This window comes from Vidua macroura, chromosome 27 (genome assembly GCF_024509145.1).
Source record: "Vidua macroura isolate BioBank_ID:100142 chromosome 27, ASM2450914v1, whole genome shotgun sequence".
Lineage (NCBI taxonomy): Eukaryota > Metazoa > Chordata > Aves > Passeriformes > Viduidae > Vidua > Vidua macroura.
The window spans coordinates 2,717,869-2,743,116 of record NC_071597.1 but is presented as its reverse complement, the minus strand read 5'-3'; the positions used below and the strand labels follow the sequence as shown (position 1 = coordinate 2,743,116).

Below are 25,248 nucleotides of genomic sequence, written 5' to 3'. Positions count from 1 at the left end.
CCGCCGCGCGCACCGCGCCTGCGCCGCGCCCGCGCGGGGCGCGCCGGGAGGTGTAGTCCGCGCCGCCGCCGAGCCGCGGTGCGTTCCGCTGCGGGGCGCGGGGCCTGATGGGAGGTGTAGTCCGTGGGGTACGGCGGCTCGGCGTGAGGGAGGTGTGGACCGCGGCGCTCGCGGGGCTTGATGGGAGGTGTAGTCCGGGATGGTCAGGCCTCTCCGTTCCGCCCGTTGTTAATTAAACAATTAGAGTAATTAACGGTGGGAAAGCCTTCGAGCGCAAGCCGTGACCCAAAAGCGCCTTGTCCCTCAGGTCAGAGCCCCGAGCGCCACCTCCAGTGGGCCGTGCCCGGCCTGTGCCAGCGCCCAGGGAAGGGTCCGGTTTATGGGCTCCATAAATAATCTTATTTAGGGAATCTTGGAATCGCTCAGGCTGGAAAAGATCGCCAAGGCCAACCCTTCCCCCAGCACCGCTAACCCGGGTCCCTCAAGCGCCGCTTCCTCGTGTTTTTGGGGACGGGGACTCCGTGCCGGTGCTGGATCCCCGTTTCCAGGGAGAAATTCCCGCCGATGCCCAGCCTGAGGCCGTTCCCTTTCCCCCTGTCCCCGTCCCCTGGCAGCGGAGCCTGACCCGCACAGCTGCCCCGTCTCTCAGGGACTTGCGGAGAGCCGGAAGGTCCCTCCCGATCCCGCTTTTCTCCAGGATAAACATTCCCAGCTCCCTCAGGCCCTCCAGCCCCTCCTTGTCCCAGGGCGGGGGTGGCACCCGGGACCCACAGCGGCGTCCGAACTACAACTCCCAGCATGCCCCGCACCGGAAGTTCCGGCACCGCCCGCGCTATAAAACCGCGCGCCGCCGCCGCCGCTTAAAGGGGCCGCGGGCTGTGCGAGGTGAGGGGGCCCTGAGGGGAGGGCGCAGCTTCGGGGGGTCCCCGGGACCCTCGGGGGGTCCCCGGGTGCCCTCGGGGCGTCCCGGTGTCCCCAGAGCCCCGGGAGGCGGCGGCGGCGCTGGGCTGGGCCTCAGCCCCGCTCCGCGGCCTCTCCCGGCGGGGCCGGCCCGGGGCTCGCCCTCAGCGCCCGGAGCCCGGCTGTGGGCTCGGGCCGCGGCTCCGATCCCTGCGCCGAGAATTCCCCAAACAGCCTCGGGAATTGCCCCCGCGGCGTTCCCCAGGCGGCGCGGGGAAGGAAGAAATGGGATTCATTCCCGGTTTTCCCTGGGTTTTTGGGACTCCTTGCGGTCGCCGGCCGCGGCCTCTCCCGGCCCGGGGCTCGGCTTGGGCCCGGCCCCGGCCCCGAGGAATTTTCTCCTTCCCTGGAAAGGCGAAGCAGCCTCGGGAATTCCCCCCGCGGTGTTTTCCAGGCGGCGTGGGAAAGGAATAATTGGGATTCCTTCCCGTTTTCCCCGGGGTTTTGGGGGGGGCTCGTCGTGGTGCGGGGCATCCCCGGGAGGGGGAATGGGGTGGGATGAGGAATCCTTTCCTTCCCTGGAAGGCAAAAGAGCCTGCAAAAGAATTCCCGAAAAAAAAACCAAAAAAAAAACCAAAAAAACCCCACTTCCAATGTTTTAGTGTGTCCAAAGAAAATAGGGAATAAATGGGGTTTATGAACATCCTCAGGAATTCACTGGCCACAGGGAAAATCGGGAATAACTGGGATTCATTCCCGTTTTTCTGGCTCTGGAGGTTTTCCATGGGTGGGAATGAGGATTCCTGCTGTTCCAGAGGGTTGGGAAAGGTTTTCAGGGGTGGATTAGGATGAAAGATAAGGAGCCCGAGATAACAGTGAGCGCTTTCCCTGGCAGGAATTTCCCTGGAAATGAGGAATTTCCCTGGAATTCTCTCCTTGAACCTCAATCCCGGGCAGGTGAGAGGCAGCAGAGCCTTGGAAAATCCCGAATTTGAGGAAAACAACCCCAAACTGGGAATCGTTAAATTGAAGCTTTTCCCAGGTTCTGGGGATTTCCCATCTTCCCAAAAACTGCTGTATCCCAGAATTCTGGAATCCGTGGAAAACCCACAGAAAGGATTTCTCAGGATCCCTTTTTTAATTTTTATTCCCAGATGTTTCCCGCTGGGCTCTGGCTCTAGGATGTTGGAGAACCGAGAGGAAGTGAGGAGCAGTCCTGGTTTATTCCCAAATTCTGGAATCCTTGGGAATTCCATCCCCGTGGAGAATTCCTGGGAGTCCGCGGGGCTGCGTCCAGGGCCAGCTGGGAGTGGGAATGGGAATGTCTGGAAAAATGGGAATGGGAATGTCTGGAAATGCAGGGATGGGAATGTCTGGAAAAGTGGGAATGGGAATTGGAATGTCTGGAAAAGCGGGAATGGGAATCTCTGGAAAAATGGGATTGGGAATGTCTGGAAATGCAGGGATGGGAATGGGAATGTCTGGAAATGCAGGGATGGGAATGTCTGGAAAAATGGGAATGGGAATGTCTGGAAAAATGGGAATGTCTGGAAAAGTGGGAATGGGAATGGGAATATCTGGAGCCCTCAATCCCATTCCCAGGAAGCTGGAAAAGCAGGAATGGGGTGGATCCCTGATGCCAGAGCCCCTGATCCCATTCCAGGAGAGCAGGGCTGGGTGGATCCCTGATCCCATTCCAGGGAAGCAGGGCCGGGTGGATCCCTGATCCCTGATCCCGTTGCAGGGAAGCAGGGCCGGGTGGATCCCTGATCCCGTTCCAGGGAAGCAGGGCCGGGTGGATCCCTGATCACTGATCCCGTTCCAGGGAAGCAGGGCCAGGTGGATCCCTGATCCCATTCCAGGGAAGCAGGGTCGGGTGGATCCCTGATCCCTGATCCCATTGCAGGGAAGCAGGGCCGGGTGGATCCCTGATCCCGTTCCAGGGAAGCAGGGCCGGGTGGATCCCTGACCCCTGATCCCATTCCAGGGAAGCAGGGCCGGGTGGATCCCTGACCCCGATCCCGGTGTCCCGCAGGAGCTGACCACGGTGCGGGTGCAGGATCCGCGCGTGCAGAACGAGGGCTCCTGGAATTCCTACGTGGATTACAAGATCTTCCTGCACGTGAGCCGGGGACGGGACCGGGATGCGCCCTGGGAGAGGCTCTGGAGCGGGATTGTCCCGAGCCACGGGGGGGATCCTCGGGATCCTGTCCTGGGCTGGCTCCCGGACCCGGCATCGAGGGGATCCCGCGGGGACGGGGATCCTGATCCTCCATCCCAGGGATAATTCCCGTGGAGAATTCCCATCCTGGATCCCCTGTCCAGGCCAGATCCAGCCCCCCGATCCCAGGGATAATTCCCGTGGAGAATTCCCATCCTGGATCCCCTGTCCAGGCCAGATCCAGCCCCCCGATCCCAGGGATAATTCCTGTGGAGAATTCCCACAGTTAATTCCCATGCTGGATCCCTCAGTCACTGAGATGCAGCCCCCCGATCCCATGGATAATTCCCATGGATGATTCCCATGCTGGATCCCTTGGTGACTGAAAGCCAGCCCCTCGATCCCATGGATAATTCCCAGGGATAATTCCCATGGATTATTCCCATCCTGGATCCCTCAGCCCCTGAGCTCTGTCCAGGCAGATCCAGCCCCGCGATCCCAGGGATGATTCCCAGGGATAATTCCCACCCTGGATCCTCAGATGCAGCCCTCAATTGTGTGGATGATTCCCAGAGATCAATCCCAGGGATCATTCCCATCCTGGATCCCTCAACCTTCAATTCCCAGAGATCCCTCCCAGAGATCCCCCCCTGGATCCCTCCCAGGGTCATTCCCAGTGATTCCTCCCTGCAATCCCTCCCCGGATCCCTCCCAGAGATCCCTCCTGGGGTCATTCCCAGGGATCTCTCCCAGTGATCCCTCCCAGGGTCATTCCCAGCGATCCCTTTCTGGGATATCTCCCCGCGATCCCTCCCAGGAATCATTCCCAGCGATCCCTCCCCAGATCCCTCCCAGAGATCCCTCCCAGGGTCATTCCCAGCGATCCCTTTCTGGGATATCTCCCAGTGATCCCTCCCAGTGATCCCTCCCCAGATCACCCCTGGGATCCCTCCCAGAGATCTCTCCCAGCGATCCCTCCCAGGGTCATTCCCAGCAATCCCTCCCAGTGATCCCTCCCTGGATCCCTCCCAGAGATCCCTCCCAGGGTCATTCCCAGCGATCCCTTTCTGGGATATCTATCTCCCAGTGATCCCTCCCTGGGATCCCTCCCCGGATCCCCCCCGGGATCCCTCCCAGAGATCTCTCCCCGCGATCCCTCCCAGGAATCATTCCCAGCGATCCCTCCCCAGATCCCTCCCAGTGATCCCTCCCAGGGTCATTCCCAGCGATTCCTTTCTGGGATATCTCCCCAGATCCCTCCCAGCGATCCTTCCCCAGATCCCCCCTGGGATCCCTCCCAGAGATCCCTCCCAGCGATCCCTCCCAGGGTCATTCCCAGCGATCCCTTTCTGGGATATCTATCTCCCAGTGATCCCTCCCTGGATCCCTCCCCGGGATCCCTCCCCCGGATCCCCCCCGGGATCCCTCCCATTCCGGCGATTTTCCCAGACCAACAGCAAGGCCTTCACCGCCAAGACCTCGTGCGTGCGGCGCCGCTACCGCGAGTTCGTGTGGCTGCGGCGGCAGCTCCAGCGCAACGCCGGCCTGGTGTAAGAGCTCCCGGCACTCCGCCCCCGCTGCCGGGTCTGGGGTCGCCCGGGGCCCGAAGTCCCAAAGTTTTCCCCCCCGTTTTCCCAGGCCGGTGCCGGAGCTGCCGGGAAAATCCGCGTTTTTCGTGGGAAGCACGGATGAGTTCATCGAGAGGCGGCGGCGGGGGCTGCAGCGCTTCCTGGAGAGGTGGGAGCGGCGCTGGGGCATGGTTTGGGGTTTGGGAGGTTTGGGATGTTTGGGAGATTTGGGATGTTTGGGGGATTTGGGATTGCTTGGGGTTTGGGATTGTTTGGGGTTTGGGATTGTTTGGGATATTTGGGGTTTGGGATATTTGGGATGTTTGGGGTTTGGGATGTTTGTTTGGGGTTTGGGATGTTTGTTTGGGGTTTGGGATGTTTGGGATTTGGGATTGCTTGGGGTTTGGGATTGTTTGGGATATTTGGGATTGTTTGGGATATTTGGGATGTTTGGGGTTTGGGATGTTTATTTGGGGTTTGGGATGTTTGGGATTTGGGTTTGCTTGGGGTTTGGGATGGTTTGGGGTCTGGGATATTTGGGATTGTTTGGGGTTTGGAATATTTGGGAGTTTGGGGTTTGGGATGTTTGTTTGGGGTTTGGGATGTTTGGGACATCTGAGATTTGAGACATTGGGCATTTGGGATATTTGGGATTTGGGGTCTGGGATATTTGGGGTTTGGGGTTTGGCATTATTTGGCATTTGGGATATTTGGAATATTTGGGGGTTGCGATTTTGGAAGGGCTGAGGGGAGGGTTCAGTGCCCAGGGGTGGCCGGGAGGTGGCAGCAGGGAGGGCTGGGTGACCCTGGTGACCGTCCCTGTTGTGTCCCTGCTGTGTCCCTGCTCTGTCCCTGCTGTGTCCCTGCTGTCCCCCTGCGGTCCTTGCTGTCCCCCTGCTGTGTCCCTTCTGTGTCCCTGCTGTGTCCCTGCTGTGTCCCTGCTGTGTCCCTGCTGTGTCCCTGCTGTCCCTGCTGTGTCCCTGCTGTGTCCCTGCTGTGTCCCTGCTGTCCCTGTTGTGTCCCTGCTGTGTCCCTGCTGTCCCTGCTGTGTCCCTGCTGTCCCTGTTGTGTCCCTGCTGTGTCCCTGCTGTCCCTCTGCTGTGTCCCTGCTATCCCCCTGCTGTGTCCCTGCTGTCCCCCTGTGGTCCTTGCTGTGTCCCTGCTGTGTCCCTGCTGTCCCTGCTGTCCCACTCCTGTCCCCCTGCTGTCCTTGCTGTCCTTCCTCTCTGTCTGCCCAGGGAGGGAGGTGACAACAGAGGTGACAGCAGAGGTGGCACTGTCCCTGCAGAGTGGGAGGTGACAGCAGAGGTGGCACTGTCCTCGCAGGGTGGGAGGTGACAGCAGAGGTGACAGCAGAGGTGACACTGTCCCTGCAGGGTGGGAGGTGACAGCAGAGGTGGCCTGTCCATGTCCCCAGGGTGGGAGCTCACAAGGTGCCAGCACAGGTGACCGTGTCCCCGCAGGGTGGGAGGTGCCAGCAGGTGACAAGGTGCCAGCAGGTGCGGCAGGGGTGACGTGCCCGTGTCCTGTGTCCCCAGGGTGGTGCAGAGCGCCGTGCTGCTCTCCGACAGCCGCCTGCACCTGTTCCTGCAGAGCCAGCTGCCCGTGCCGGCCATCGAGGCCTGCGTGCAGGGCCGGGGCCCGCACTCGGTCACCGAGGCCATCCTGCACTACGCCATGGCCGGCGGCACCTGGGCACAGCGCGGGGACAGCGCGGGGCTGGCCGCTGCCAGGTGAGGGGACAGCACGGGGACAGCCTGGGGACAGCGCGGGGCTGGCCGCTGCCAGGTGAGGGGACAGCACGGGGACAGCCTGGGGACAGCGCGGTGCTGGCCGCTGCCAGGTGAGGGGACAGCACGGGGACAGCGCGGGGCTGGCCGCAGCCAGGTGAGGGGACAGCACGGGGACAGCGCGGGGCTGGCCGCTGCCAGGTGAGGGGACAGCGCGGGGCTGGCCGCAGCCAGGTGAGGGGACAGCGCGGGGCTGGCCGCAGCCAGGTGAGGGGACAGTGTGGGGACAGCGCGGGGCTGGCCGCTGCCAGGTGAGGGGACAGCGCGGGGCTGGCCGCAGCCAGGTGAGGGGACAGTGTGGGGACAGCGCGGGGCTGGCCGCTGCCAGGTGAGGGGACAGCGCGGTGCTGGCCGCTGCCAGGTGAGGGGACAGTGTGGGGACAGCCTGGGCACAGCGCGGGGACAGCGCGGGGCTGGCCGCTGCCAGGTGAGGGGACAGTGTGGGGCTGGCCGCAGCCAGGTGAGGGGACAGCAAGGGGACAGCCTGGGGACAGTGCAGGGCTGGCCACTGCCAGGTGAGGGGACAGTGTGGGGACAGCCTGGGGACAACCTGGGGACAGCACGGGGCTGGCCGCTGCCAGGTGAGGGGACAGCCTGGGCACAGCGTGGGGACAGTGTGGGGCTGGCCGCTGCCAGGTGAGGGGACAAACCAGCCTGCAGGGGAGGGACCTGCTCCGGGCTGAGCATCCCGGGCTGGGATTGTGCCCTGGGAAACGGACACGGGACAGGGGGAGCGGCCCGGGACAGCCCCGGCTCCTCCCTGTGGATCCTGGGACATTCCCAGCTCCTCCCAGAACATTCCCAGCTCCTCTCTGTGGATCCCATGGCATTCCCAACTCCTCCCTGTGGATCCCATGGCATTCCCAGCTCCTCCCTGTGGATCCCGGGGCACTGGAGCCCAGGCCAGGGGGCTGGAATGTCCCTGGGGTGGGAACATCCCCCTTTTGCAGCTGGGATGGAGCTGCCCGGGCGGGGCTGTGCCCAGGAAATCCCGGCATTCCCTGGATAATTCCCTTTTCCTGCTCTTTTCCAGCTGTGCCGGCCCGGGGAGCGCCCAGGGCTGCCTGGAGAGCTTCCCCTACTGGAGTGACTTCGGCACGGCCGAGGCACGGCCGGAGAGCCCGGAGAGTCCGGCCGGACACCGAGTGACCCCTCTGGACAGCCCAGAGTGTCCAGCTGGACACAGAGTGACCCCTCTGGACAGCCCAGAGTGTCCGGCCGGACACCGAGTGACCCCTCTGGACAGCCCAGAGTGTCCGGCCGGACACCGAGTGACCCCTCTGGACAGCCCAGAGTGTCCGGCCGGACACCGAGTGACCCCTCTGGACAGCCCAGAGAGTCCGGCCGGACACGGAGTGACCCCTCTGGACAGGCCAGAGTGTCCAGCTGGACACAGAGTGACCCCTCTGGACAGGCCAGAGAGTCCCGCCGGACATGGAGTGACCCCTAAGGAGAGCCTGGGATTCCCGGAATTCCCAGCTGGACACTGAGTGACCCCTCTGGACACCCCCAGGCCCCGCAGCCCTCGCTGGGAGAGGGATCAGCGCGGAGCCACTGGGATGGCTGGACTGGTTGGACTGGGAGCACTGGGAATGCGGCCCCAGCCGTGGCCGAGCTCTTTCCCAGCACATTCCTGATATTCCCTGATATTCCCAGCAGTGTTTTCCTCACTCTGCTCCTGCCCAAATCCCCCTGGAATTCCCAAACTGGGCTCAGATCCCTCTGGAATTCCCAAACTGTGACAATCGGAGCCGAGCTTCCTGCCGGGAAAAGGGAGGGATGGGGCTGGAGTTTGTGTCCCCTTCCCGCTGGAATTCCAGGGATTTCTGGGAAAGCAGGAGCAGCTGGGGTGGTTTTGGTGTCTTCCCCTCCCTCAGCACTTGGTGTGGGCAGGAAATAAAGGTAATAATAAATAAAAATAAAATTAATAAAATCCAGAGGGAAGTGGAGGAGATTTTCCGGGTTCTGCCGGGCTCGGGGGTGGGAGAAGCGCCGGGAATTTCGGGAATTTGGGAATTCTTCCCCCTCAGCCAGGGCTCGGGGCGGGTTTTGGGGAGGTTTTGGCTCCAGGGAAGGCCCGGGAATGTTGGGAATGCCTTGGAGGCGCAGCGGGAATGGCAGGAGGAGTTCAGGGCCCTGAGCGTGGCTGTGATTGGCTGAGCCTCTCATGAGTATTCATGAGAGTCATTAATATTCATGAGCGCATCGCTGCCATGGCGCAGATGTGCCCGGGATCCGATCTGAATTCAGGGATCCGCCCAGATTCTATGGATCCGCTCAGAATCCAGGGATCCACTCAGAATCGATGGATCTGCTTGCAATCCAGGGATCTGCCCCGAATCCAGGGATCCGTTCTGAATCCATGGATCCACTCCGTGCCCAGGGATCTGCGCTGAATCCGTGGATCCGATCCCAGCCCGTGGATCCGCTCTGTGCCCAGGGATCCACTCCAGAGGGATTGGAGCTGAATTCCAGAGGGATCTGTGCCCAGTTTGGGAATTCCAGAGGGAATTCCAGTTTGGGAATTCCAGAGGGACTGGGGCTGGCAGGGCCCTACCACTGTCCATGGCCCCGCAGCCACGTGCGGGAGGGGAGGGAGACCGGGAGCAGCAGGAAAAGCAGGAGGCGGCTGCGCAGGATTCACCCTCACGGCAAAGGGGCCATTCCCTTTTTGACCATTCCCAGCCATTCCCGAGCATTTCCAACCATTCCCGACCATTCCTGACCATTTCCAATCATTCCCGGCCATTCCAGATCATTCCCGACCATTTCCAACCATTCCCGACCATTCCCGACCATTCCTGACCATTCCTGATCATTCCCTATCATTCCTGACCATTCCTGATCATTCCCGGCCATTCCTGGCCATTCCAGATAATTCCTGACCATTTCCAACCATTTCCAACCATTCCCGACCATTCCCGACCATTCCTGGCCATTCCAGATCATTGCAGATCATTCCCGACCATTCCTGATCATTCCAAATCATTCCCTGCCATTCCAGATCATTCCCGACCATTTCCAACCATTCCCAACCATTCCTGACCATTCCTGATCATTCCCAACCATTCCCGACCATTCTCGATCATTCCCGATCATTTCTGGCCATTCCCAGCCATTTCCAATCATTCCCAACCATTCCCGACCATTCCCAGCCATTTCCGGTCATTCCAAATCATTCCCGATCATTCCCAGCCATTCCCAACCATTCCTGGTCATTCCCAAACATTCCCAATTTTTTCTGACCATTCCCAACCATTCCCAGAGCAGCCAAACTTGGAGAGGGAAAAGGGATTTATTGAAGGACAACATCTGGATCTGGGATAGGGAACATCTGGATCTGGGATAGGGAACACCTGGATCTGGGATCTCCGGGGAATTTGGGATTGGCCCAGCAAAAGCAGGATAACGAGAGCGGGAGATCTCCAGGGGATTTGGGATTTTTGGGAAAAGCTGGATGCGTGCCTCAGTTTCCCTATGGAATGGGATTTTTGGGATAAATCTGCTCGGTGCCAGCGCTGGGTCCTCCGTGCGTGGCTCCGCTGCATGAATCCCATGGGATCTGTGGGATCTGTGGGATCTGTGGGATTTGGGATCCAGGGAATGCCACGGGCCGGGCTGGCGTTGTCCCCGCGCTGCCATTCCCGGTCCCGCCTGCTCCAGGGAAAATGGGGGATGGAGACGAGGACACCGCAGACACCGGGGATGGATCCAGGACCCCAAATCCCAAATCCAAAACCCCGCAGCCCAAACCCCAAATCCCAAACTCCAAACCCACACCCCGCACCCCAAATCCCGCATCCCAAACGCCCAAACACAAAACCTGACCCCAAATCCCAAACCTGACCCCAAACCCCAAATCTCAAACCCCAAACCCCAGCCCCCAAACATGACCCCAAATCCCACATCCCAAATCTCAAATCCCAAACCCAAAACCTGACCCCAAACCCCAAATCTCAAACCCCAAACCCCAGCCCCCAAACATGACCCCAAATCCCAAACCCCACATCCCAAATCTCAAATCCCAAACCCAAAACCTGACCCTAAACCCCAAATCTCAAACCCCAGCCCCCAAACATGACCCCAAATCCCAAACCCCACATCCCAAATCTCAAATCCCAAACCCAAAACCTGACCCCAAACCCCAAACCCCACGCCCCAGACCCCAAATCCCACACCTGACCCGCGCCCCTCACCTGTCCCTGTCCCGGTCACTGCTCCAGGTCGAAGGCGGGCGCCAGGAATTCCCTCGGGACGATCCCGATTTCCCGGCCGAGCTCCCCGACCCACCAACCGTACCCGGGGTACTCCTGTGGGACCGGGATTGGGGTCAGGCCCTTCCTCTGGGGCTCAGAAATCCCCCAAATCCCACAGAAATACCCCAAATCCTACAAAAAATACTCCAAATCCTACAAAAAGTACTCCAAATCCCACCAAAAATACCCCGAATCCCACAAAAATACCCATAATCTGACAACAAACCCCAAATTCCACAAAAAATACTCAAAATCCCACAGAAATATCCCAAATCCAGCAAAAATACTCAAAATCCCACAGAAATACCCCAAATCCTACAAAAAAATACTCCAAATTCCACAGAAATACCCCAAATCCTACAAAAAATACTCCAAATCCCACAGAAATACCCCAAATCCTACAAAAAATACTCCAAATCCCACAAAAAAAACCCAAATCCAGCAAAAATACCCCAAATCCCACAGAAATACCCCAAATCCCACAGAAATACCCCAAATCCCACAGAAATACCTCAAATCCTACAAAAAATACTCCAAATCCCACAGAAATACCCCAAATCCTACAAAAAATACTCCAAATCCCACAAAAAAAACCCAAATCCAGCAAAAATACCCCAAATCCCACAGAAATACCCCAAATCCCACAGAAATCCCCCAAATCCTACAAAAAATACTCCAAATCCCACAAAAAAAAACCCCAAATCCAGCAAAAATACCCCAAATCCCACAAAAATACCCCAAATCCCACAGAAATACCCCAAATCCTCTGGGTCAGGATTTGGGCCAAGAGAGGGAAAAAATGTTTATTGTTGCCCCAGATTTATCCCTAAAATCCAAATTTCTCCCTAAAACCCGAATTTATCCCTAAAACCCGAATTTATCCCTAAAACCCCGCAGGCCGCGCCATTCCACAATCCCCCATCCCGATTTTAAACCAATTCCAATTTTAAACCAATTTTAAACCAATTTGAATCCTTCTGTGCTAAATCTCGGGGTAAATCTCGGGATAAACCTGGGGCTAAATCCCGGGATTTTCCAGCATCCAAAAGCACGGACAAAACCCCAAATTAATCCCCAAAACCCAAATTTATCCCTAAAACCCAAATTTATCCCTAAAACCCGAATTTATCCCTGAAACCCAAATTTATCCCTAAAACCCCGCAGGCCGGGCCATTCCGCAATCCCCAGTCCCCAGATTTTAAACCAATCCCGATTCCTGCTCTGCCGGATCCGGGGATAAAGCTGGGCCTAAATCCCGGGATTTTCCCTAAATCCCGGGGCCGGGGCAGAGCCCCGAGCTCTCTCCAGCCCAGCTGGAATTTTTCCCCCCGCGCGGCGCCGGAAGAATTAAAAGCGCATTAAAATCCCGCGGCAGCCGCGCTCGCGCCTCGGCTGGCGCTGCCAAATTGCCCCGCGCCGCCTCGTGCAGATGTTCGTTAATTATGCTAATTTTTATTAAATCATTAACGCCGAGCCCTGGCACGGCGGAGCTGCCTGAACTCTGCTCCGCTCCTTCCCGGCCCGCTGGAATTCCGGGGTTTTGGGGAGCGGGAGGAGGAGGAGGAGGAGGAGGAGGAGGAAGGGGTTTTGTTGGAGTTTGGTTAATTAGGGCTTAATGAGGGCTCTGCCGCGCTGGGCGGGGAGGGGATTTCGGGGATTTTATGGGAAGGGCTGGAAAGGAGAGGATGGGTGGGAAAAGGGATCCTGGGGGTGGTGAGGGGGGCACTGGGAGCACTGGGAGCACTGGGAACAACTGGGAAGCGGAGCAGCGTCCTCCCCATTCCCAGGAATCGGGAAATTGGGAATGTGGCGTCTTTTCAAGGCTGGGAATGGATTTGGGGTCACTGGGAATTTGATTTGGGGTCACCCCGACTCCATCTCCCCATTCCCAGGAATCGGCAGGAGTCGGGAAATTGGGAATCTGGCGTCTTTTCAAGGCTGGGAATGGATTTGGGGTCACTGGGAATTGGATTTGGGGTCACCCTGACTCCATCTCCCCGTTTCCAGGAATCAGCAGGAAGCAGGGAGTTGGGAATCTGATTCCCTTTCGAAGCTGGGAACTGGATTTGGGATCACCCCAACTCTGTTCTCCCCATCCCAGGAATCCCCAAACTGGGAATCCCATCCCACCAGGATCTTCATGTCCCATCCCACCAAAATCTGTCCCATCCCGTTGGGGTCTCCATGTCCCATCCCACCAGGATCCACTTGTCCCATCCCACCGGGATCAGTCCCATCCTGTTGGGGTCTCCATGTCCCATCCCAAATGGGGTCTCCGTGTCCCATCCCACCAGGATCCGCTTGTCCCACCCCACTGGGATCTGTCCCATCCCGTTGGGGTAGCCATGTCCCATCCCAGCAGGATCCATCCCATCCCAACAGGATCAGTCCCATCCTGTTGGGGTCTCCATGTCCCATCCCAACAGGATCTGTCCAATCCCTTTGTGGTCTCCATGTCCCATCCCACCAGGATCCACTTGTCCCACCCCACCGGGATCTGTCCCATCCCAAATGGGGTCTCCATGTCCCATCCTGTTGGGGTCTCCATGTCCCATCCCAAATGGGGTCTCCATGTCCCATCCCACCAGGATCCCCTTGTCCCACCCCACCGGGATCTGTCCCATCCCGTTGGTGTCTCCTCATCCCATCCCAACCCATCCGAATCCACACGTCCCAGAGATCCAAGACTTATCCAGTCGACGATTCCCCACAAAAACACCCAACCACAGCCCCGCCACCGCCCCACCCTGCCCGAGGGACCCCGGGGTGACAGCGGGGGTGACAGCGGGGTGACACCGGGGTGACAGCGGGGGTGACAGCGGGGTGACACCGGGGTGACACCGGGGTGACACCGGGGTCCGGACTCCACCCCTGGATCCCGGGCCAAGGCCTCGGGAGCGCGGGGTTGATCTTTATTCCACGGCTGAGCGCGGCGCCGAGCCCGAGGCGGCGAGCGCGGCTGGGGGACGATGCGGGGGAAATGTTTCATCTGCCGGGCCCATCTGTGCCGCGCGTTGCTGCCGCTCGCCCCGAGAGAGGCGCCGCCGAAGCTCCGCATCGCCTTTAATATTCTCCTAAATCACCTCCCCGGCGCGCTTCAAGGGCCATTGCCGCCACCGCGCCGGTTCATCTGGAGTGCACGGCGGAACGGGGGGCACGGGGAGGGCAGGGGGAGGGCACGGGGTGGGCTTTGGGAGGAATTCCCAGGGATTTGGGGTCCTGAGCCGCCGGGATTGAGGGGGGCTGGGGGGGAGAGAAGGAGGCGCGCGGAAAAAAAAAAAAATCGAAATAAAGAAATCTGCGGGAAAGTTGCTGGGAGGGTTTGGGGGTGCAGGAAATGTCGGATTTGGAGGTTCAGGGGTTGCAGGGATTGGGGGATGCTCGGGATTCAGGAATTTTTGGGGTGCAGGGAGGATCCGGGGGTGCAGGAAATGTCGGATTTGGAGGTTCAGGGGTTGCAGGGATTGGGGGATGCTCGGGATTCAGGAATTTTTGGGGTGCAGGGAGGGTTTGGGGGTGCAGGAAATGTCGGATTTGGAGGTTCAGGGGTTGCAGGGATTGGGGGATGCTCGGGATTCAGGAATTTTTGGGGTGCAGGGAGGGTTTGGGGGTGCAGGAAATGTCGGATTTGGAGGTTCAGGGGTTGCAGGGATTGGGGGATGCTCGGGATTCAGGAATTTTTGGGGTCCAGGAGGATCCGGGGGTGCAGGAAATGTCGGATTTGGAGGTTCAGGGGTTGCAGGGATTGGGGGATGCTCGGGATTCAGGAATTTTTGGGGTGCAGGGAGGGTTTGGGGGTGCAGGAAATGTCGGATTTGGAGGTTCAGGGGTTGCAGGGATTGGGGGACGCTCGGGATTCAGGAATTTTTGGGGTGCAGGGAGGATCCGGGGGTGCAGGGAGGGTTTGGGGGTGCAGGGATGAGCAGGGATTGGGGGGATATGCAGGATCCATGGGATTTGGAGTTTTAGGGATGCAGAAATTGGGGGGAAACATGCCAGAATCGGGGTGAAATGTGCCGGAATTTGGGGTGAAACATGCAGAAATCGGGGGGAAATGTGCAGAAATTGGGGGTGAAACGTGCAGAAATCGGGGGAACGTGCAGAAATTGGGGGGAAACATGCACAAATCGGGGGGGAACCTGCAGAAATTGGGCGGAAACATGCAGAAATTGGGGGGAAACATGCAGAAATTGGGGGGAACGTGCCGGAATCGGGGTGAAATGTGCCAGAATTTAGGGGGGAACGTGCAGAAATTGGGGGGAACGTGCGGAAACTGGGGGGAAACATGCACAAATTGGGGGGAACGTGACGGAATTGGGGGGAAACATGCACAAATCGGGGGGAACGTGCAGAAATTGGGGGGAAACATGCAGAAATTGGGGGGCAACGTGCCGGAATCGGGGTGAAATGTGCCAGAATTGAGGGGGAAACGTGCAGAAATTGGGCGGAAACGTGCAGAAATTGGGGGGAACGTGGCGGAAATTGGGGGGAAACATGCGGAAATTGGGGGGGAACGTGCCGGAATCGGGGTGAAATGTGCCAGAATTGAGGGGGAAACGTGCAGAAATTGGGGGGAACGTGCCGAAAATTGGGGGGAAACGTGCAGAAATTGGGGGGAACGTGCCGGAAATTGGGGGGAACGTGCCGAAAATTGGGGGGAAACATGCACAAATCGGGGGGAACGTGCCGAAAATTGGGGGGAAACGTGCAGAAATTGGGGGGAACGTGCCGGAAATTGGGGGGAACGTGCCGAAAATTGGGGGGAAACATGCACAAATTGGGGGGAACGTGCCGAAAATTGGGGGGAAACATGCACAAATCGGGGGGAACGTGCCGGAATTGGGGGGAAACGTGCACAAATCGAGGGGAACGTGCTGGAATCGGGGGGGGAACGTTCCGGAATCGGGGTGAAACACCAGAACCGGGGGGGGCTTTGACATCCCCGGCAGTGGCGGCGCTGAACTCGGGGCTCTGCAGCGCAGCTCGGGGAGCCCCGAGGACGCGCCCGGGCTCTGCCGCATCCCCCGCGTTGCCGCGGCAACCGGAGCGGGCCCCGCCGCCGCTTCCCCGGGGGCCGCTCGGGCGGCTCCACCTGCGCCCCGCGGCCCCCGGCGGGGTCAGCGCGGGGCCGGCAGAATTAATGAAGGCGGGCGCTAATGAGGTGTCGGCGGCTGTTGATGCTCTCCGTGTGTCGGGGGCACTCGCATTTCCAGAGCTCATTATGGGCTGCAATTAGGCTGCGGCACCGCCAGATATTTAGCTCGTTTTTTTTTTTGTTGTTGTTCTTTTTTTTTTTTTTTTTTTTCCTTTTTTTTTTTTTTTTTTCCCCTTCCACTCTTAAATTAGCATTTTAATAACGCCGCTGCCGAGCGGGGAGAACAACACCAAAATTGGCCGTTTTTCACGGGGGAAAAAAAAAAAAAAAAACAACTTCCCGGCTCGAGTTCAATGGCAGAGTTGTGAGGGAGAGAGAGGGGAAAAAAAAAAAAAAAAATAAAAAATGAACCTTTCCCGCCTATCCCAGCGGGAAAAAAAAAAAAAAAAAAAAAAGGGGAAAAAAATGAAATGAAATGAAATAAAAAAGCGGGGAGTGATTTTGATTTGGTTTATCGCGCGCTCCGGTTCCCAAATTTGCTCTGAGGCCGATGATTTTCGGCTTTAACGCCGCGCCTGATGGAGAGGAGCGGCCGGGGGAGCTCGGAGCTGCGGGGAGGGTTCGGGATAATTCCATCCATCCATCCCGAACCCCAAATCCCAAATCCCCGAGAAGGGAGCGGGCTGCGGATTTGGGAGCAGCGAGTGCCGGTTCCGGGATAAAATCGGATCAAAAATCCCATCAAAAATCGGATCAAAAATCAGATCCAAAATCCGATTTAAAAATCAGATTAAAAATCCCATTAAAAAAAAAAAATCCGATCAAATTTCCATTTAAAAATCCCATCAAAAATCCCATTAAAAATCCCATCAAAAATCCCATCAAAAATCCCATCAAAAATCCCATCAAAAATCGCTTTCCAGACAAAACCCCGGGGCCGCTTCCCCCTCCAGAATTCCCTGCGGTTATTCCCGGGGATTCCCTGGATTTGGGGCAGGGAAAGGGGATTTGGGGGCAGCGCAGGGACAGGGATTGGGAACCGGACACGGACGCGTCACAACTTTATAGGGAATTGGCAGAACCGGCCCTTGCCTTCCCGGATTTTCAACCCAATCCCAATCCCAATCCCAATCCCAATCCCAATCCCAACCGCTTCCTTCTCCAGCAGGATTCCTGATCCCGATGTTTTGGTGATCCCAAATCCCCCGGGATTGGGAATTTTGGGGTTTTCCCCAAAGCGCCGCGTGCTCCTTCCAGCAGGATTCCTGATCCCGGTGATTTGGTGATCCCAAATCCCCCGGGATTGGGAATTTGGGAATTTTCCCCTCAGGTTGGGAATTTGGGAATTTTCCCCTCGGGATTGGGAATTTTGGGGATGTGGGGAAAGGGGGAGGGACCCCTGGTGGGGGAACCCGTGGGGGGGGAACTGGGAGAGGGGCCTGGACTGGGACAGGGGGAACTGGGAGAACTGGGATGGGGGGAACTGGGATGGGGGGAACTGGGATGGGAGAACTGGGAGAACTGGGAGAACTGGGATGGGAGAACTGGGATGGGGGAACTGGGATGGGAGAACTGGGAAGGGAGAACTGGGATGGGGGGAACTGGGATGGGGGGAACTGGGAGAACTGGGAGAACTGGGATGGGAGAACTGGGATGGGAGAACTGGGATGGAGGGAACTGGGAGAACTGGGAGAACTGGGAGAACTGGGAGAACTGGGAGAACTGGGATAGGGGGAACTGGGATAGGGGGAACTGGGAATGTGCTCCCCACTGGGCTCTGGAACTGGGAGTTACTGGGATTGGGTTTCCCACTCTGATCCCAAACTGGGATTACTGGGATTGGGTTTTTCTCTCGGATCTGGAACTGGGAGTTACTGGGAATGTGTTCCCCACTCTGATCCCAAACTGGGATTACTGGGATTGGATTCCCAGGTCTGATCCCAAACTGGGATTACTGGGATTGGATTCCCAACTCTGATCCCAAACTGGGATTACTGGGATTGGATTCCCAACTCTGATCCCAAACTGGGATTACTGGGATTGGATTCCCAACTCTGATCCCAAACTGGGATTACTGGGATCGGGTTTTCCTCTCCATCCCAAACTGGGATTACTGGGATTGGATTCCCAACTCTGATCCCAAACTGGGATTACTGGGATTGGATTCCCAGGTCTGATCCCAAACTGGGATTACTGGGATTGGATTCCCAACTCTGATCCCAAACTGGGATTACTGGGATTGGGTTTCCCACTCTGATCCCAAACTGGGAGTTACTGGGATTGGATTCCCAGGTCTGATCCCAAACTGGGATTACTGGGATTGGATTCCCAGGTCTGATCCCAAACTGGGATTACTGGGATTGGATTCCCAGGTCTGATCCCAAACTGGGATTACTGGGATTGGATTCCCAACTCTGATCCCAAACTGGGATTACTGGGATTGGGTTTTTCTCTCGGATCTGGAACTGGGAGTTACTGGGAATGTGTTCCCCACTCTGATCCCAAACTGGGATTTACTGGGATTGGATTCCCAACTCTGATCCCAAACTGGGATTACTGGGATTGGATTCCCAACTCTGATCCCAAACTGGGATTACTGGGATTGGATTCCCGGGGTTTTCATTAAATCCCCATTTCTTGGGGACAATTCCCGGAATTCCAGCCTTTTTTAGGGATCCCAAATTCCCTTCTCCCCTTCCAGAAAACCGGGATTTTCCTTCATTTACAGCTTGGAAAAAGGATTTTGAAAAAACCGGGAATGAAGGCCGGAGCCAGCGGGATTTGGAGCTGGGAAATTCCCATTTTCCCCCAAATCCAGGCTCCCCCAGCCCGGATGATTTTTTGGTTTTGTTTCTTTTTTTTTTTGGGATCGTTTTAAACTCGGGATTTGTTTGGGATCGGGAATTCCGCGGATTCCGGAGGGAACAGAGCCCGGGAATCTCCGGAATCTGCAGAATTCCCGCCGGGATTTGGGGTCAGCTCCGGGAAAAGGAGCCCGGGGATTTCGGGGATTTGTTTGGGATTTCTGGGATGTTTTGGGATTTCGGGGATTTTTTTTGGATTTCGGGGATTTTTTGGGATTTCGGGTTTTTTTGGGATTTCTGGGATGTTTTGGGATTTTGGGGTTTTTTTGGGATTTTGGTTTTTTTGGGGATTTCTGGGATGTTTTGGGATTTTGGGGTTTTTTTGGGATTTTGGTTTTTTTGGGGATTTCTGGGATGTTTTGGGATTTTGGGTTTTTTTTGGGATTTTGGTTTTTTTGGGGATTTCTGGGATGTTTTGGGATTTCTGGGATTTCTTGGGATTTCTGGGATGTTTTGGGATTTTGGGGTTTTTTGGGATTTCAGGGTTTTTTGGGATTTCTGGGATGTTTTGGGATTTCGGGGATGTTTTGGGATTTTTGGTTTTTTTTTTTTTGGGGGGGGATTTCTGGGTTTTTTTGGGATTTCTGGGATGTTTTGGATTTCTGGGTTTTTTGGGATTTCTGGGTTTTTTTTGTATTTCTGGGATGTTTTGGGATTTCTGGGTTTTTTGGGATTTCTGGGATTTTTTGGGGATTTCTGGGATGTTTTGGGATTGTTTTTCCCCCCCAGTTTCTCTGCTTTTCCCGTGCTTTTCCATGGAATTTCCAAAATTCCCGAATCTGCCGGCGGGGTGGGTGCGGGAGGATGGAATTGGGGGCAGAATATAAAACACAAAACATAAATTCTAAAATATAAAAAAATCAAACAAGAAGTGGAAAAAATTGCACTGTAAGATGTAAAATATAAAAATAAAAACCTTGAAGTAAAAAATAGAAAACATAAAAGGCAAAATGTAAAAAAAAAAATCAAAGAGAAAATGTAAAAAATTAAATGTAAAGGCTGAAATATCAATTGTAAGGTGAAAAGTGCAAAGATGTAAGAAAATGTAAATTAGAAAAATGCAAAAAATAAAGTAGAAGCTCTGAAATGTAAAATATAAAAAAATCAAATGAGAAATATAAAAATTAAAATGTAAAATGTAAAAAAAAATAGAAAAATGATATAAAATGCAACATTTAAAGTGTCAAATGTAGGATGCAAAAGTTAAAATACAAAAGTATAGAATATAAAATATAAAATATAAAATATAAAAATTAAAAATTAAAAAATTAAAAATATAAAAATTAAAAATTAAAAATTAAAAAATTAAAAATTAAAAATTAAAAATATAAAAATCAAAAATTAAAAATTAAAAAATTAAAAATTAAAAAATATAAAAAATTAAAAATTAAAAATTAAAAAATTAAAAATAAAAAATTAAAAAATTAAAAAATTAAAAATTAAAAATTAAAAATTAAAAATTAAGAAAATAAAAATAAGAATAAAAATATAAAAATATAAATATAAAAATTAGGAATTAAAATCTAAAAATTAAAAAAAAAAGAAATTAAAAATCAGAATGTAAAAATTAAAAAATTAAAAAATAAAAATAAGAATAAAAATATAAAAATATAAATATAAAAATTAGGAATTAAAATCTAAAAAGTAAAAAAAAAATTGAAATTAAAAATCAGAATAGAAAAAATGATAAATAGAAAAAATTAAAAATGTCAATTTGACAACAGAAACGAGGAATTCTGAAGTACAAGACAGGGAGGAAGAAATGGAAAATCCGAAATTCAAGCAGGAAGGAAAGAGAAAATCTCTGCCCCCGCTCCCCAACCCCGAATTTCTGCCCGGCCCCGGAACAAATCCCGGGAAAAAAATCCCAGATTTAATGCGGGGTAATCCATTGAATTCAATTCATTTAACTTAATTTAATTTAATTTAATTTAATTTAATTTAATTTAATTTAATTGAAATGAATAAATGTGTTTACTTCCCCTTTATTTATTAATTCTGCCATTTATTCTTTTAAATCGCTATTTGTTGTTATTTTAATTGCAGTTTTATTCATTTTAATTTTATTTATTAGATAGTATTTGGTATTTGCCATTTCCTATTTATTATTCTTTTTATTTGCCATTTGCTATTAATTATTTTTTATTTTTATTTATTAGATCCTATTTATTTTCTATTATTTATTATTCACCATTCCCTATTTAGTATTATTTATTATTTGCAATTTCCTGATTATTTATTATTTATATTATTATTTATTATCATTTATTATTATCTATATTATTATTCATTATTAATTATTATTAATTATTATTTATTATTATTTATTATTTATATTATTATTTATTATTTATTATTTATTATTTATTATTATTTATTATTATTTATATTATTTTTATTATTATTTATATTATTAATTATTATTATTTATTATTATTTATTATTATTTATTATTATTTATTATTATTTATTATTTACAATTTCCTGATTGTTTATTATTCATATTATTATTTTTATTATTTATTATTAATTAACACGAATTTACCTCTTTGTTTACATGTTTGCTCACTAATTTACAATAAATTAATTACAATTTCTTTACCTCTTCGTTTACATGTTCGTTTATTAATTTATAATGAATAATTAATTAAGGACTTCATGCACCCGTTTATTTACCTGTTTATTTAGTAATTAATGATGAATTAATTCTCATTTATTCGCCTCTTTGTTTCCACCTTTATTTAGTAATTGACAATGAATTAATGATTAATTGATGAGTTAATTTACCTGTTTATTTACTAATTGATAATGAATCAATTCACATTTATTTATCTGTTTTTTACCTGTTCATTTATTAATTTAAAACATATTTAAATATCTGTTTATTCATTAGTTAACATTAATTTACCTGTTTTTTACCTGTTCATTTATTAATTAATAATCGATTTATTTCCCTGTTTTATTAATTAATTAACATCAGTTTACCCGATTATTTATTAATTGATTAACGTTAATTTACCTGTTTTTTACCTGTTCATTTATTAATTTATAACGTATTTAAATATCTGTTTATTAATTAGTTAACATTAATTTATCTGGTTTTTACCTGTTCATTTATTAATTTATAACGTATTTAAATATCTGTTTATTCATTAGTTAACATTAATTTACCTGTTTGTTTACCTGTTCATTTATTAATTAATAATCGATTTATTTCCCTGTTTTATTAATTAATGAACATCAGTTTACCCGATTATTTATTAATTGATTAACGTTAATTTACCTCTTTGTTTACCTTAATTTATAATTTATTTATTTCCCTGTTTACTTACTAATTAATTAACATTAGTTTACATGATTATTTATTAATTGATTAACAGGAATTTACCTGCTTATTTATTAATTTATAATTAATTTATATCCTCTATTTATTATTACTTTAAACTTAATTAACGATTATTTATTAACTATTAATAACCGTTTATTAATTAATTTATTATTTCACATTTTAGAATTAATTTAGAATAGATTCATGTCCCTGCTTATTAACGAATTATTTTATTCCATTAATTAATTAATTGAGTTCATTGCATTTATTAAGTGAATTCATTTGCCCACTCGAGGCTCATCCCGGGAAATTCCCAGGGATGAATTCCCAGGGAAATGTGGGAATTTCCCCAAATTCCTGGGAATTCCGGCCCCGAGGGCCTCCCGGGATTCGCGGGGTGAGGAAGGGACGGAGCCGATCCCGGAATTCCGGGAGTGGGACGGAATTCCGGCTTTTCCCAGGGGTTATCCCGGGAATGGGCGGGTGAAATCCCTGCGGAGGGGCGAAATCTGGGATGGAGCAGCAAAATTTGGGATGGAGCATCCGGGATTTGGGATGCAGCATCAAAATTTGGGATGGAACATCTGGGATTTGGATGGAGCATCAAAATTTGGGATGGAGCATCAAAATATGGGATGGAGCATCTGGGATTTGGGATGGAGCATCTTGGATTTGGGATGGAGCATCTTGGATTTGGGATGGAGCATCCGGGATTTGGGATGGAGCACCAAAATTTGGGATGGAGCAGCAAAATTTGGGATGGAGCATCCGGGATTTGGGATGGAGCACCAGAATTTGGAATGGAGCACCAAAATCTGGGAAGAAACACCAAAATTTGGGATGGAGCACCAGGAATGTGCAGGTGAGGATGGATGAGGGAAGATTTGGGATTCGGGATCAGGAGCTCCCAGGATTCATTCCTGGGGATGAGGAAATTTTGGGATTCAGGATCAGGAGCTCCCAGGATTCATTCCTGGGGATGAGGAAATTTTGGGATGCAGATCCGGGGACGCGCAGGTGAATCCCTGAGGATTGGGCGGTTTGGGATCAGCCTCGTCCCTGCCCCTGCCCCTGTCCCGGGGAGTGACCAGAGATGGCCGGGAGTGACCAGGAGTGACCAGAAGTGACCAGGGAATGACCAGGAGTGACCAGGGGGTGACCAGGGGGTGATCGAGGGGTGACCAGGGATGACCAGGAGTGACCAGGAGTGACCAGGGGTGACCAGGGGTGACCAGGGGGTGACCAGGGATGACCGGGAGTGACCAGAGGTGACCAGGAGTGACCAGAGGTGACCAGGGATGACTGGGAGTGACCAGGAGTGACCAGGAGTGACCAGAGGTGACCAGGAGTGACCAGAGGTGACCAGGGATGACCGGGAGTGACCAGGAGTGACCAGGAGTGACCAGGGATGACCAGAGGTGACCAGGGATGACCAGGGGTGACCAGGAGTGACCAGGAGTGACCAGGAGTGACCGGGGGGGTGATCAAGGGGTGGCTGGGGGTGACTGAGAGTGACCAGAGGTGACCGGGGTGACCAAGGGGTGACCAGAGAGTGATTGAGGGGTGACCAGGGGTGACCAAGGGATGACCACGGGTGACCAGGAGTGACCTGGGGTGACCAGGGCTGGCTGGGAGTGACCAGAGGTAACCGAGGTGACCGGGGTGACCAGGGGTGACCAGCGGTGACTGGGGATCACCGGCGGTGACCAGGAGTGACCAGAGGTAACCAGGGGTGACCAGCGGTGACCAGGGGTGACCAGCGGTGACCAGGAGTGACCAGAGGTGACCAGGGGTGACCAGCGGTGACCAGGGGTGACCAGCAGTGACCAGGAGTGACCAGAGGTGACCAGGAGTGACCGGAGGTGACCAGGGGTGACCAGCGGTGACCAGGAGTGACCGGAGGTGACTGAGGTGACCGAGGGGTGACCGGGGATAACCGGGGGTGACCGAAGGGTGATCACCCCTCGGGGTGTGACCGGAGGTGACCGGGGCTTGATCGAGGGGTGACCGGGGATAACCGGGGGTGACCGGGGATAACCGGGAGTGACCGAGGGGTGACCAGGGGTGACCAGGGGTGACCAGGGGTGACCGGGGGGTGACCAGGGGTGACCAGGGGTGACCAGGAGTGACCAGGGGTGACCAGGGGTGACTGGGGATAACCGGGGGTGACCGAGGGATGACCAGGGGTGACCAGGGGTGACCAGGGGGTGACCGGAGGGTGACCGGTGGGTGGCCAAGGGGTGACCGCGGGGTGACCGTGGGGTGGCCGTGGGGTGACCGAGGGGTGACTGGGGGGTGACCGAGGGGTGACCGCTGCCTTCCAGCTGCCGCCATCGCGGCGCTCCCCGCCGTTCCCAGAGGGATCATTCCCGGGATCCGAGCGCAGCTGAGCCCGGACCGAGCTCATCCCGCGCCGCCTCCGGGGACGGAGCCGGGGGGAGGTCAGGGCTGGTCCCCGTCCCCAAATCCATGGAAAATGCCACTAGGTGTCACCCCGCGCCTTCGGCTGCCGTGTGGGATGCGGGAATTCTCTCCCGCCACTTCCCTCTCCCGGTTTTCCCGGGCAGGGATGGAGGGAATGATCTGATCCCGGTTTTCCCGGGCAGGGATGGAGGGAATGATCCGATCCCGGTTTTTCGCAGGCACGGATAGAAGGAATGATTCGATCCCGGTTTTCCCGGGCAGGGATAGAGGGAATGATCCGATCCCAGTTTTCCTGGGCAGGGATGGAGGGAATGATCCGATCCCGGTTTTCCCGGGCAGGGATGGAGGGAATGATCCGATCCCGGTTTTCCCGGGCAGGGATGGAGGAAGGAATGGATGGATCCCGGTTTTAGGGCGCCCACCACATCCAGCTAAAGCCACCGAAAGCGGGAATTATCCCGGAGGAGGAATCTCTGGGATGGAAAAGAGGGAGCGGGGCCGGGAACAGGGATATGGGAACGGGGTTTTTGTTGGGATTGTGGAATTCCGGGATGGGTGGGTGGGCAGGAGCTCAAACCCCATCCCATTCCCAGTCCCACCATGGGCAGGGACCCCTCCCGATACCCCAGTCCAGCCTGGCCTTGAACGCTTCCAGAGATGGGAATTTGGGATGGGAATTCGGGATGGGAATTCGGGATGGGAATTTGGGATGGGAATTTGGGATGGGAATTCGGGATGGGAATTTGGGATGGGATTTTGGGATGGGAATTCGGGATGGGAATTCGGGATGGGAATTTGGGATGGGATTTCGGGATGGGAATTTGGGATGGGAATTCGGGATGGGAATTTGGAATGGGAATTC

At 53.2% G+C, this 25,248-nt stretch overlaps 2 protein-coding genes across 6 annotated transcripts in view; one reads left to right on the top strand and one right to left on the bottom strand.

The window, feature by feature from the left end:
- Positions 1-289: 289 nt before the first annotated feature.
- On the top strand, positions 290-8,356 carry SNX11 (sorting nexin 11). Of its 5 annotated transcripts, none has more exons than XM_054000421.1 (8): positions 290-307; positions 1,796-1,857; positions 2,055-2,103; positions 2,888-3,022; positions 4,511-4,611; positions 4,700-4,798; positions 6,168-6,362; positions 7,453-8,356. In XM_054000421.1, the coding sequence occupies exons 3-8, from the start codon at positions 2,083-2,085 to the stop codon at positions 7,907-7,909; spliced, it is 1,008 nt and encodes a 335-aa protein (XP_053856396.1). In that variant the 5' UTR covers positions 290-307; positions 1,796-1,857; positions 2,055-2,082; the 3' UTR covers positions 7,910-8,356. The 5 variants fall into 5 exon arrangements, with proteins under 5 accessions (XP_053856396.1, XP_053856395.1, XP_053856398.1 ...); XM_054000420.1 differs by lacking the exon at positions 290-307 and adding an exon at positions 334-885; XM_054000419.1 differs by lacking the exon at positions 290-307 and having other exon boundaries at positions 1,464-1,857.
- A 1,352-nt stretch (positions 8,357-9,708) lies between these two features.
- The window catches only part of SKAP1 (src kinase associated phosphoprotein 1), a 108,329-nt gene continuing 92,789 nt past the window's right edge, over positions 9,709-25,248 (bottom strand). Inside the window, exons 12-13 of the mRNA XM_053999801.1 lie at positions 10,616-10,729; positions 9,709-9,990 (exon numbers count right to left, since the gene is read on the bottom strand). Coding sequence (XP_053855776.1) covers positions 10,631-10,729 — 99 coding nt within the window. The 3' untranslated portion in view covers positions 9,709-9,990; positions 10,616-10,630. The remainder of the gene's footprint in view (positions 9,991-10,615; positions 10,730-25,248) is intronic.